Below are 14,388 nucleotides of genomic sequence, written 5' to 3'. Positions count from 1 at the left end.
ATTATCTTTTACATACTTTTTAAAATTACTCTGTTGCATTAATAAACTTCCTTACAAACACACACATAGATACACACACATGCACACACAAACACACACACGCACACACACACACACACACACACACACACCATGAGTGATATACTTTTATAGAGAATGTGAAAGTTTACCATGAGAAAATGAAAGAGATAGACAAACAGAGAGAGAGAGAGATCTTTTCTGTTGCTGTCACAGGTTTTGAAATTCTAAAATTAAGTGAAAATTTTCAAATTTGGTATATTGATGTAGTTTTTCATGTTGAACTTGAGTTTGTGATTCATTTATTGCAGAAAAATTATAGAAAAATATTACAGACGTTTAAAGTTCGGTCATGTTTACCCAATCAGAAAACAGTTGTATCTTATAGCTATCATAAAATGAAAGTAAACATTAGAAGATGAGATTTTAAACAAAATTAAAGCAATACATGAGAGTTAATATATATATACACTAAAATCAAAAATAGCCCATGCTTTCAGAAGACATTTTTTTTTTTACCCGTTTAGCTGTTGATGTGATGTTATTTCCTGTGTACAAAGGAGTCTACAAATTTTACAAGGTATTGTGTGATTGTGCCTATTTATCCCTCCTGATAGTAGCAGAAATATTGAGGTATTGACCTATCTACTAATATCTGCTACCACTTTTTCAAAGTCATGCAGAAGGAAGGTAGCATCTAAGATGGTGTCTGTGAAGAGAGTAATATCATCATCATAATTTATACTTGTTGTTGTTGTGGCTGGGTAATGTGAGGGTTTTGATTATAACTTCAAGACATCCTTAAAACTACTTGTCCATACGTAGCTTCCTCATATTGTCAAATAGGCATGTACCATGCATTTTACAGCATATGCAAACTGTTCTTTGCTAAGTAGTTTTTTTCTTAAAATTCACTAGAAAAAGGACATCTGTGACATCCTGTCCCTATAGAAACAATCTGCTATATCATCTACTTTAGCAATTACTTTCTCTCTACAACTATTACTTTTTAAAACTCTTTTATAAAAGTCTATGATTGTCTTATCTTTGCTATGTCATCCCTGCTTTTAAAGAAACTGGTAATGGTTTTGCTAACCCAAGCATCAGAGATAACACATTCTTGTTTAATCATTATTATGAACAAAGAGTATTTCTGTTGGAAATATGCATGAGATTTTCTGGGAATGTTACTCGTGAAATTGTTATTACTGTTGATTAGTTCCAGGCCAGTACTGATCCAGCAGACTTATGATCAAAAGCATCCCTTTTTTTCTTCAAACATACTTTATCTAAGACTGCATGTTGCAATCTTTATATTTTTAGGATGGTAAGGTGTGATTTGAGAGAAATTTGACTCCAAGTTCAATAAACTAATGGTTTAATTTGAAAAAAAATTGCCACTCATCCATTTTATGTCATAAAACTTTGTGATAGCAACTGACCCTTAAAAATTCCCTTACAACTTATGAGATATATTTAACATTTATATATGATCTCATTAGAGAAACAACAACGGAGACTAATTAGAATATAAATATGTCAGCATTAAACGAATAGAAGAGGGCATAATTTATGAATGACTTAGTTAATGTATATATTTGAAAGAAAGACTGGATAATCAGAGCTGGAATATTTTTCACTCTAGGTCTGCTCACTCAAAGCTGACCTGGGATTCAACAACAAATGGAATTATTTATTTATATAATAGGAATGTATGCTACATTTCATGATAGAACATAAAGAATATATGTGAATCATGTGAGATCCATCTGAAAGTGATTTGACATTGTAACTCTGTTGCATGTTAACAAAGTGAAATGCCTGTGTAAGCAAAGAAAACAATTTTTAAATATCTATGTATAAATATATAAATAGATCTTGTCATTAAATGGAGTCAGTTACAAAAAACTGTTTTCTTGGAGTATCATAAAGGGTTTGCATGAAAATATGGGTGATAATGTCACAATGGTAAAAATCCTGGAAGTCCAAAATATTCTTCATCTGAAATCAAACAAAAATATTACAAATTTAGTCATCTGAATTAAACATAATTTTACTAATTTCTAAGACTGGCACAAAGCCATACTATTTGAAGGAATGTATCAACCCCTGCTCCACCAACAATACTTTATTTTTATCAACCTGGAAAGGATAAAAGGATATAATAACCACATTTAAAACTGAGACTGCACACCATCATTACTTTAAATTTTGTGTTACCACTCTGCATATGACCTTCCCATCTTAAAATCAAAAACCAGTCTGGTTCAATGTCCAAATGGTATGTGTATGGATGACTGTTTTTGAATTTGCCATATGCTTAGACTGCAAGCATCTTTTCTCAGGCAGAGAAAGAGCAGTATATTGAACATACTGATATATTCCATCGGTCAATAACTTAACAGATATAAAGTTAACTGAATGTAATCAATTTAATAAGCTGTCTTGATATAAACTCAGTTTCCAAACCAGGTTGACTGTCAGCTCTATTTCTAAAATCTTGCAAAGCCAGTCATATTAGTACCATGATGCTAGACAACTATGAGAAATGTGGTAGGAGGCTATTATAACAGTACTGATTTATAAAGGAAACAAGAACACAGACAAACAATTACAGATCTGTGGCACATCTCACCTTTCAAAAATTCTTGAGAATATCATATGCAGAAGAATAAGAAACTATTTATATCAACAAAAGATTTTTGATAATTCCAAACTTGGTTTTTGTCCAAGAAGAAACTGTCTGACACTACTTCTACAACAAACACATCTAAATTCTGAACAGTATGTTATCTACATCATGAGATGTCTCCAATATTCTTTGACTTCACCGAAGCCTTTGACAACCATAGAATCTTATCTCACCAGCTGAAAAATTTTAGCATAATAGAAACATTGCACATTCGGATCTATGATTTTCTGAAAGACTGAAGTTAAATGTTGGCATCCAACAAAATTCAATCAAGAAAGTCTGCACTAATAAATAGAGTACAGTAATGAATGAAGTACAATTCTGAGTCTCTTCTTGTTCTTTGTAGTGTTGTCAAACATAGACAAAAATATATTCAGCAACTATGCAGTCAAAACTAAAGTGATGCCAGAGATCAAGACAAAGGATAATATTTATGCACTCCAACAGAACCTAAATGTCATATACAACTGGGTAAATGCTAGTCTGAGTTAGACAAGTTTAATAGCATCTCACAACTTATGTTCCTTCAAAATCTGACACACATTACAGAAAAATCAGCAAAATTGGTACGTAATTTATTTATTTATTACATATAGTTTTATGGCTGGATGACTTTCTATCACCAACCACTTTACAAAGTGGAGTGGGTGCATTTCATCATGTCATGAATATGATAGATGTTGTCTATGTCACACCAAAAAGTACTCTCTACCTCATATTGTCTTCATTCATCCCTTTTAATGTAACTAGATGCCCTTTCTAATACAAACTGCTTTATAACATACGTACACTGGATTCACTTCACAATGCCATTGGCATCAGATAAGTTGTCCTCAGCCAAACCAAAGTCTTCTGTATACCATGTTATTTTCATTTGTTCCTTCACTTTGGGTAAGGTACAATACTTTCTAACACAAACCCATCTACAGTATAAACAGCACTAGAATGCTAATCTCCAACAAGTTTAATAGGTCACTTCTAAGCACTTTTATCTATTCTTTTACAAAGCCCATGTTATATATATATATATCATCATCACTTTTTTTAGTCCATCTTCCATGCTGACATGAGTTGGATGATTTGACAGTCTGAGGATTACATCATGCACCAGTATCTGCTTTAGCATGGTTTCTATGGTTGAATACCCCCACCCTAATGCCAGCCACTTTACAGAATGCACCGGATGCACTTTTTGAGACACCTAGCTTTCTATACTGGCATGAGTTAAATAGTTTCACATGATCCACAGAGTTGTAATGCCATATCAGGCTTCAATGTTAGCTTTGGCATGGTTTCTACAGCTGAATGCTCTTTGTAATGTTCACCATTTTACAGAGTGTACTGCGTGCTTGATTTTTTTCATACTACTGGCACTAGAGAGGTTGCCAAGTAACTTGCAGAAAAACAGAAGATTAAGGAGAGCAAAAGCTAAGATCCCACAACTAAATGGGGAGTAATTGAGTGGAGAAGGTGGTTATATGCCAGATGTTGAAAGTCTAAAGTAAGATAGAAGGGCAAGCACAGGTGTCTTGCTATAGAGGAGATACATGGCTACTCCCTGTTATATATAGAGATGGGAGGGAGTAGTTGAGAAGGAGATAAAAGAAGGTAGTGATTGAATGCCAGAACAAATTCTCAAGGTACAAATAGGTGGGCATGAGAGGATACAGACAGTGGGTCATAGGTGGGGAAGAGAGAGCAGATGCTGTCACAAAGAGTGAGGGCAAGTAACAGGTGAAAGAAGGTGGAGGTGGTGAATGTAATGTGTGAACATGCATGGAGGTGCAGTTAAGCAATTACCAAGTAAATAGTTAAATCTTACATAAGAGTCTTCTAGAAACCCTAAAATTATCTCCAAGAGAGACATTTGGTAACGTTGTTTTTCCTTTGTTCATCCAATCTGGACATATCTGATTACACCACTAGAAAATAAAAAAAGAAAAGAATAGTTATCTGGATGCAGGATTAATTATAGAATTATCTTTTTTTCAATGAGCAGTTAAAGAGCTGAAAGGCCTCTCACTTGCCCATATGTGAGGGTCCTTCTTCCAAAGGTAATTCCATGACATGCTAATTAATCCATAGCTGGGATCCTAACATGTGGTACTACTCTAGGTCAGAGCAGACCTGGGAGCAATAATACTTAAGAAGTGGTTCCACATGCTTCAAAACCTTGGAACTTACAAGCCAGGGACCCATTGACAGATGCAGGTTAAGGTCATACCTAGGACTGTTATTGTATGTAAAAGTAACCCACTGGATACACCCATTTCACTTTTAGGGAAAATTAAATGTTTTATCAAGTTTACTTAATATTGGTCTTAAATTTTGGCACTTAAATTATGCACTTGAAAATGAAAGGCCTTAATAAAAAAAATATAAAACAAAATAATAAATATTAATGTCAGTTAATGGTTCAGGTCTTGCTTTTAAGATATAGTGCCTCGAACTAGATATCCAAAAGTTTACAGTTTGTCCCTATCAATGGTGGTCAAAGACAAAAGATTTAATCTTTTGTCCTTTATTTGTTTCATTCATCAGACCATTACCATGCTGGGGCACTGCCTTAAAGGGTTTTAGCTGTACAAATCAACCCAGAGCTTATTTTATTTTCTCAGCATGGTACTTATTCTATCAATCTCTCCTAGCTAAATCACTAAGTTACAAGGACATAAACAAGCAAACACTGGTTGACAAGCAATGATGGGGTACAAACATAGACACAAAAATACACAACACACACATATGCATGCACATATATTTTATGTAGTCATTGGTTATGGCCAGTGAGAAAGTTACCATCGGTTTCATGTCTATTATTGCACTTAGCAATATAGGTGACTTGCTTGTGGAGGTAAAAATACAATCTTGGTCAGCTTGATGGTGCAAAAAAAAACCCACTTGAAACCACAAAAATTTTTTTCAAAACAATAAAACCATTCTGGAAAATATGGAGTTACCACCCTTTGAATGATTCCAGCAGTGCCCGAAAAGGCTCAGTTTATGTACGTTTTCCATTCACTAGTCAGCAAGCAGGGGAGCCCACATTTCCAGAATGGATTTTCTACCATAAGGGCACTGACTAAAAGTTTCTCTTTCTGAATTTAAAAAGGTACCCAGATTGAGTGAATTTTTTAGGATCCTTGCCTTCTCAGCCAAGCAAAGTTTGCACCATCTGCTTCTATTGAGTTATGGCCCAGTCTATTCTAGGAGCTTTCATTTTATTTTGTATGACTTTATATATACACCTTCTCGACTTACAATCTATGCAACTTACGACTGCAAAAAATAAATAAATAAAAAATCGATTTTTGAACATAAGGCAGCTGCATGTACAATAACTACGACAGCATCTGGCAATGCAGCCCCTCCCCTCAGACCCAAGCATCTACTGCCTGCCTCTATCTCTCACTCAGTCGCTTTCAAGCATCAGTTGCATTTGAATGAAAATAGTATTGAAAAATATAAATCTGAAATACAATCAGATTGACTTACAACATGTCAGTCAGAACAGAACTCAGTTGTAAGTTAAGAGAAGGTGTATAATATTTAAGGAAGTTAAAAAGTTATAGCTGGTCATAGAGGGACCATTGATTTTGAACCTATATACAATCTATTCAGTCCTACACTCTAACAATTTTGCCAATTTACTGTCCTAAACTGGATTTTATTTTACTGATCCAGGGAGAATGAAAGACAAGGCCCACTTTGGAAGAATTTGAATTTAGAGCGCAGAGAATAGGAACAGATGTTATGTTTTGTCTTGAACTTGTGCTCTAACAGTGCAACCAATTTGCTGCCAACTTAAGTATATTTAGGTAGGAGGAGTATAGAACTAGCTACTTCAGAAGATCAAAAAGTTGTAGTAACAGTAGAAGAAACACACAAAAGAAACAGTGTCTCTCTGTTAGTTAGGGATTGAACATGGTAGTGAGTGAATCTATAGCAATCAGCTATAGATTCAGTCAGATGTCATCATCATCATCGTTTAACGTCAGCTTTCCATGCTGGCATGGGTTTGACGGTTTGACTGAGGGCTGGCAAGCCAGAAGGCTGCACCAGGCTCAAATCTGATCTGGCAAAGTTTACGACTGCAAAAAATAAATAAATAAAAAATTGAGAGTGTAGTGGATGCTTTTTACGTGCCACCAGCATGAGAGCCAGTCAGGCAGTACTGGCATCAACCGCGCTTGAATGGTGCTTTTTACATGCCACTGGCATAGGAACCAGTCAGGTGGCACTGGCAACGACCACGATCGATTGGTGCTTTTTATGTGCCACTGGCATGGGACCAGTCAGGCAGCATTGGCATTGACCACACTCGAATGGTGCTGAGCTGTATTCCAATATGAGTGATATTTGAATTTTGTAGAGTTCAAAGCTGATGTACTTCCTAATTCAAAGAGGAAACCTAGTTTTTTGTGGAGCATAATTTTTTATATATCTAAGATTATCATGAAAAATTGTCAAAGATTGTAAGACTTTGTGTTTATAGTAACTTTGAAGATTTTTGTTGTATGTTGTTCATGACTAGATAGTGTGTTGTTCAGGTCCGTTTCCTTAATATGTACATTAAATTGTGTCTTGATGTTGTTAAAAGAAGACTTGGTCGTCTAATTCTTCTGTGGAGGACATTTTTATAAAGTATCTAGCAAATCTAGTTTGAAATATCTAAGTTGTATGTGGATGATCCCAGCATAAAGAAGGTTAAGAAAGACTAAGACAGTCATTAATGATTAAAAGTGTTGTGAGAAATGAAGACATTATTGTCATCAACATCGTGGTCGTTGCCAGTACCGCCTGACTGGCCTTCGTAGGATTTTCGAGTGAGATCGTTGCCAGTTCCCCTGGACTGACTCTTGTGCAGGTGGCACATAAAATACACCATTTTGAGCGTGGCCATTGCCAGTACCGCCTGACTGGCCTTCGTGCGGGTGACACGTAAAAGCACCCATTACACTCTCTGAGTGGTTGGCGTTAGGAAGGGCATCCAGCTGTAGAAACTCTGCCAAATCAGATTGGAGGCTGGTGTTGCCATCCGGTTTCACCAGTCCTCAGTCAAATCGTCCAACCCATGCTAGCATGGAAAGTGGACGTTAAACTATGATGATGATGATGATGATGATTGTATGTAAGTGACACACACAGCAATCTCTGGTTGAGTAGTTTTGATGTCCTTACTGACCAAAAATAAAATATAGATTCTGAGATGTACACTTGCTACATTCCAATGGGAACTTCAAATAAAGGTTAGTGTGTTACTGAATAGTATAAGTGAATGTTGTAACTTACCTTTTCATCATTGGGAGATAGTACATAGGGTCCAGGTACATCAAGATGGATTGATTTCTTGTTCTGTAGAGTTATATGTATTTTCACTTTATAGAAACACTGTTTAAAAAAACATATATAAAAAGTAAAAATTATACTGACAGACATTTACAGTAACTTAAACAACACACACACAATACACAAGGCCTGGCCAAAGGCCATCAAAAAAATTATGATTATATATACCGGGTGGGCCAAAAGTTAAGCACCAAAAGATTTGGCATTTCATTTTATTAATGTTCTAATTATTATTATTATTGTTATTGTTGTTGTTGTTGTTGTTGTTGTTATTATTATCATCATCATTATTATTATTAATCATCTTGTTCATTATCAACAAGTACATGTGTATTCATCATTATCTTATTCAATTTTAGATAAATTGAAGCATGTCTGACAATTCCAGGCTGTATTGAACTCATTTTGTGCATGACTTTTTGGCCCACCTTGAATATATATATATATATATATATATATATATAACTTTTATCTTTTACTTGTTTCAGTCATTGGACTGTGACCATGCTGGGATACCACCTTGAATTTTTAGTCGAATGAATCGACCCAAAATACTTATTCTTTGAGCCTGGTACTTATTCTATCAGTGTCTTTTGCCAAACCGGCCAGGTTACGGAGATGCAAACACACCGATACTGATTGTCAAGTGGCGGTGGGGAGACAAACACAGACTCAAAGACACACACACATAGATATACGAGGGCAAGTCAAAAATTATCTGCACTTCCACCTTAACATATCTTTATTATTGTCACACCGCCTTCCGCGCATGCATGCTTATAGTTGGTACTATTGTGGTCACATGATTGAAGTTAAGCCTGATCGCACCATTTTTCTTTTTGGCTTTAAAGTGTTAGCATGGCTGCTCCACTAGCAATATTCACCAAAGAAGAACAAAGAGCAGTGATCCAATTTCTCTGGTCGGAAGGGGTATATGATCAAGAGTGCAAGATACAGTGCTTTGCTGGCCAACAGATTGAAGCCAGCAGTTTGCACTAAACGATGAAGCCTATTATTGAAGGAAGTTTTGTTGTAGCATGACAATGCATGCCCACACACAGCCACCCAAACTGTCGAAACCATTAACCAATTAGGTTTTGAGGTGCTGGAACACCCTCCCTACAGCCCAGATCTTGCCCCTTCCACCTATCATATCTTTGGATCACTCAAAGATGGTTTACAAGGTCATTGATTTCCTATGGATGAAGATGTGAAGGAAGTGGTGCATAAATGGTTGCACAACAAACTAAAAACCTTTTTTGGAGGGAATACACAAGCTTGTGGACTACTGGACCAAGTGCATCAAAAAGGAAGGAGACTATATAGAAAAACGACGTACTTGTTCATCCCCTGCTTTTGTGTAAATACATTGCAAAAACAAGAGTGCATATAATTTTGACTCTTCAAAGTGTAACCACATGTGAATTGTTGGCGATTTTGCTTTTTCCTCCGTCTTCCTTTTCTCTTGGACATTCTTCTGTCTTTTGTTTCTGAAGAAGAGCTTTGCTCGAAATGTAAAACCATCTTTCTTTCCTTCCCTGAGCATCTGCTAATACTTTACATGTACCACGTCCTCAGGGTTTTTTTTTTTGTGTTTGATCTTCGTTTATATATATATATATATATATATATATATATATATATATATATATATATATATATATACATTTATATATATATACATGTGTGTGTACATATATATGCAGTCATGGCTCTGTGGTATTTAGTTTACTTCCCAACCACTTGCTTTCAAGCTCAGTCCCACAGTGTGGTACCTTATGTGAGTATCTTGTACTACATCGCTGGGTTGACTTATGAGTGGATTTGGTAGATGGAAACTGAAAGAAGCCTTTTCATAGAAATCTATAATATTCTAAAGATGTAATTAAAAAAAAGATGTTCATGCATGTATCAATGTTTGCTACAAAAATAGAAATGTTGTTTACCTGAATAATCTCAGTGCTGGTGGTGGGTGATAAGTCTTTTAGAGGTACTTTAATTTCAAGAGGTCTGTAAGAGAAAATAAATGAATGCAATATGTTAGTTATGTTAAATTTAAGAAGATTCTTTTAAACATATTTGAACTACAATCAAGCTTGGCTTACTCTCAGTCATTGCTTCATGCATCTACTCATAAAAATTTTCTATGGTCTGGCAGCTGATATGTGCCACCAATCATATTTTCAATGGCTTTCTTATAAGAGAAGCTAAGCTACTTTGTCAGTTCAGAGTTGCTTCTCTTTGATATATTGTACTAAGGAGAACAAAATTAGTTTGAAATATGTATCCATCAGTCCAATAGAGGGTATTTTAAGCTGAATATGGTGCTTTTCCATCTTTTTGTCTTAAGTGAGAGAGAATTTTAATCTCCATGATAAACTAAAGTGAAAAGCTGTTTACAGATTCAAATATTTCTCAAACATATTTGAACTGATATGAAATTTGATTATATTAAGTTTCATTAATAATTATGAATGAATATAAATTATAATTTATATAAATTATTATGAATATAATTGAGTACCAATGTGCACATGTTGGAGCGGGGAGATGTTTTGTGTGTGTGTGTGTGTGTGTGTGTGTGTTTTACAGTTATCCATATCTAACTTAATATGAATAGGTACAGGAAGGTGGTAACCGAGCAGAATCGTTAGCACACCGAGAAAAATGCTGAGTGGCATTTCATCCTTCTTTACATTCTGAGTTCAAATTGCACCAAAGTCCACTTTACCTTTCAGATAAAATAAGTACCAGTTGAGCACTGGGATCGATGTAATCGACTTATCCATTCTCAAAATTGATGGTCTTATGCCAAAAATTCGAAATCAATATTGATAGGTACAGGTATACCTGCTTCAATAAAGTTTACAGAAACAAAATGAAATAACGATTATCTTATTATTCAAACTCCCATTTTTGATGTATCAAAACCCACTGCTTAGCATACCCATATTTACACAATTTCCCAGTTAGTTTTTTTTTTCCCCCAACTAATATGCAAATTAAGTAAATAGTACAAAATGAGAAAAAAACTGGATACATATTGATGGATTTCAAAGGAAACAAGAGTAGAAATTAGTTAATTAAAAAATAAGTAGTTAACTCACATATTAGGTAATTCTTCATTAGTATATGTTAAGCAAGTTTGCCAAACATTAGTTTCCTGTGTGCGATATGGTAAAATGTAAGAGGGTTGAGAAGGATCAAAACTTTCATCAGTAACAGATTTACGGTTGGCTGAACCACTAGATAATGCAAGGGACTTCAAAAGCTGAAAGTAGATATGAACAGTAAAGAATAATCTATTTATATTGTTGAAGGTATGGGTGTGACTGTGTGGTTTAAAAGCTTGCTTTTCAACCACATGGTCTCTGGTTCAGTCCCATTGCATGGCATCTTAGGCAAGTGTCTCCTACTAAAGCCCTAGGCCAACCAAACCCTTATGAGTGGATTTCACAGACAGAAACTGAAAGCAGCTCATTGTATGTACATACATTTGTACGTACATACATACATACATACATACATACATACATACATACATATAGATACATATATACATACATGTGTGTTTGTGTGTACCCTTGTCAAGACAGCATTGTGTCATGGTTGTAAAAAAGTTATACACATCACAGTTATATACAAGCAATGCTGCACATTTCCATTCTTCCATAAAAAAAATATGTCATTGCTTGGAAACAGGTGGGTGCTGGTGACAGGAAGGGTATCCATCTGGCTGTAGAAAATCTGCCTCAACAAATTCCATTTGGCCCATGTAAGCATGGAAAAGTGAACATTAGATGATGATTGATGATGAAACCATAAATGAATAATCATGAAAGCTACAGATATATGAGGGAGAGTGGATCGTTGAAGACTTCCTAAATTAGTCACTCGTAACCTAACCAATCCCACTACCGTTTTGGACACCTAACAATTTATTTCATATTTTGCCATTGCTTTTATCCTGTTCTTTTATTTTTTGTTATGGTTTCCAATTTCTTTCCTGTATTCAGTTCCTGTTTCAATCAAATAATTTTCTTCTGTTAGCAGTTAGTGTTGTTACATGTTGGTGCCATGTAAAAACAAAAAGAAAAAGCACCCAGTATACTTTGTAAAATGGTTGGTATTAGGAAGAACATCCAGCAGTAGAAACCATGCTACATTAGGGCCTGGTGAAGTCCTCTGGCTTGCCAGCTCCTGTCAAACCATCCAACCTCTGCTAGCATGGAGGGCAGACATTAAATGACAATGACAATTATGATGATGATGATTCGAAGGTATATAATTCTTTGTCATACAGGACACCATTTAAAACTATTTTTAACTTGGTTAATGTTGTTTTTGTTGTTCAATTCCATTTCAGCCTTGATTAAATACACATATGATCAAAAACATTCCAGCCTGGACCGTCTTGTCTTTTTTTGTAGTTCTAAGCCAGAGTGTATCCAATATTTCATTATCCTATGTGTTTTTAATTTTTTATTAAGATGGTAAGATTAGGTTGCCATTTCTAGCACATCAAGCAACTGTGTAAGAGGCTCCTCTGTAATGTTGTGTGATATTGTAACTTGTTAGTAGTTTTAGGTCTCATACATGAAAAGTAGAAGACACTTGTGCAAGTGTCTTTTATTATTACATCGGGCCCACCAAAGACTTGTGTGTAGATTTGGTAAATGGAAACTAACAGAAGCCCATGATATGTGTGTATATGTGTGTGTGTGTTTTTCTCCCCACCATCACTTGACAATCAGTGTGGGTGTGTTTACATCACTGTAATTAGCAGTTTGGTGAAAGAGACAAACAGAATAAATACCAGGCTTAAGAAATAAAGTAATGGGGGTCGATTCATTTGACAAAAAATTCTTTAAGGTGGTGCCCCAGCATTGCTGCAGTCTAATGACTGAAACATATTAAAGATAAAGATAAAAATTAAAAAGATATAACATTAAAAGATTACTGAGTAAAGCTATCCTATTTTAGTTATAATCCTGTGCCTTGTGAGACCATCACTGGGGAGTACTATGGCAACTTGCTGAGACGGATACAGAAGGCTATCAAGACCAAATGCCCAGGAAAACTAATGAAAGGGGTCTTGTTTCATGTGGTTAAGAAGTTTGTTTTGCAACCCTGTGGTTTCTGGATTGACACCATGCATGGCACCTTGAGCAAGTATCTCTACTACAGCCTCTACTATAGTTCTCTGCTATACCTTGTGAATGGAATTTTGTAGATGAAAGCTGAGTAGAAGTTCCTTGGATGGATTGTATTGTAATGTAAAAAGCCAGCTTTGTCATTTAGATTCTGATTGAGGATTATGTTAAGAGTACAGGTGTCTGAGGAATACTCAGCCACTTACACAATAATTCAATAAGCAAGCTGTTCTATTGATTGAACAACTAGAATACATATTGTCAAAAGGAACGGAGGAACAGTTTAATTTTTTCTTTATATATCTGCATGTGTGTGTGTGTGTGTGTCTGTGTGTGCGTGTGAACATGAATGATTGGATTAACCCTTTACCATTCAGATTACTCTGTCAAATGTAATGCTTGTTTCTTCACATTGTTTTGAATTAATCATGCATTAATTCTTAATGATGTGTTTGTTTATTTTTAGAATGACATTGTACAGTAGATGAGAGAAACATTATCTGGCCAGTTTGAACATAAAACAGGTAGAATATTTGGACATGAAATGGCCAGTTTATATGCTAAAGAATAAAAGGATTGACCTTTTTACAGACCTTTACTATAACTTCTTTAATTTTGATATTTGATGAGGTATTATATTGAAGACATAATTTAGCACTATCTTCTCCAGGTACATAACTAGCTGCATCAAACCTGTGAACAAAAGAAAACAATAAATAAAAATACAAAGAGCAAAATGATTAAACAGTTAAGATAATGCAGTGGTCTTTCAGTAACATGTAACACATCAGCTTCAAAAAATACTATAAAAATCCACATATAATTGGCACAAACATAACTGGGTGGTAAGAAGCTTACTTCTCAACCACATAGTTCCAGGTTCAATCCCACTGAATGGCACCTTGGGCAAGTGTCTTCTACTATAGCCTTGGGCCAACCAAAGCCTTGTGAGTGAATTTGCTAGTAGAAACTCAAAGAAGCCTGTCATATATATATATATATATATATATATATATATACACGATGCATATCTAGATAGATACGACCTTAGAGATTTCTGCCCTAGTAGACGTCTAAGAGGTAGACCACCCACAATTACCTCTATGGCTAGGAAGACCCCTATAGAGAGATGGAGTGGATGGACCAGAGCCATACGGACCCCCACTAATATCCACC

At 35.3% G+C, this 14,388-nt stretch overlaps 1 protein-coding gene across 1 annotated transcript in view; it reads right to left on the bottom strand.

Moving 5' to 3' along the window:
• Positions 1-285: 285 nt before the first annotated feature.
• Positions 286-14,388, bottom strand: part of LOC106881505 (uncharacterized) — a 59,889-nt gene continuing 45,786 nt past the window's right edge. Inside the window, exons 7-12 of the mRNA XM_052970838.1 lie at positions 13,806-13,905; positions 11,167-11,330; positions 10,006-10,069; positions 8,003-8,101; positions 4,533-4,632; positions 286-2,019 (exon numbers count right to left, since the gene is read on the bottom strand). Coding sequence (XP_052826798.1) covers positions 1,979-2,019; positions 4,533-4,632; positions 8,003-8,101; positions 10,006-10,069; positions 11,167-11,330; positions 13,806-13,905 — 568 coding nt within the window. The 3' untranslated portion in view covers positions 286-1,978. The remainder of the gene's footprint in view (positions 2,020-4,532; positions 4,633-8,002; positions 8,102-10,005; positions 10,070-11,166; positions 11,331-13,805; positions 13,906-14,388) is intronic.

Source organism: Octopus bimaculoides, chromosome 1, assembly GCF_001194135.2.
Source record: "Octopus bimaculoides isolate UCB-OBI-ISO-001 chromosome 1, ASM119413v2, whole genome shotgun sequence".
In the NCBI taxonomy this organism is placed as follows: Eukaryota; Metazoa; Mollusca; class Cephalopoda; order Octopoda; family Octopodidae; genus Octopus; species Octopus bimaculoides.
This window is presented reverse-complemented; position numbering and strand designations above follow the sequence as displayed.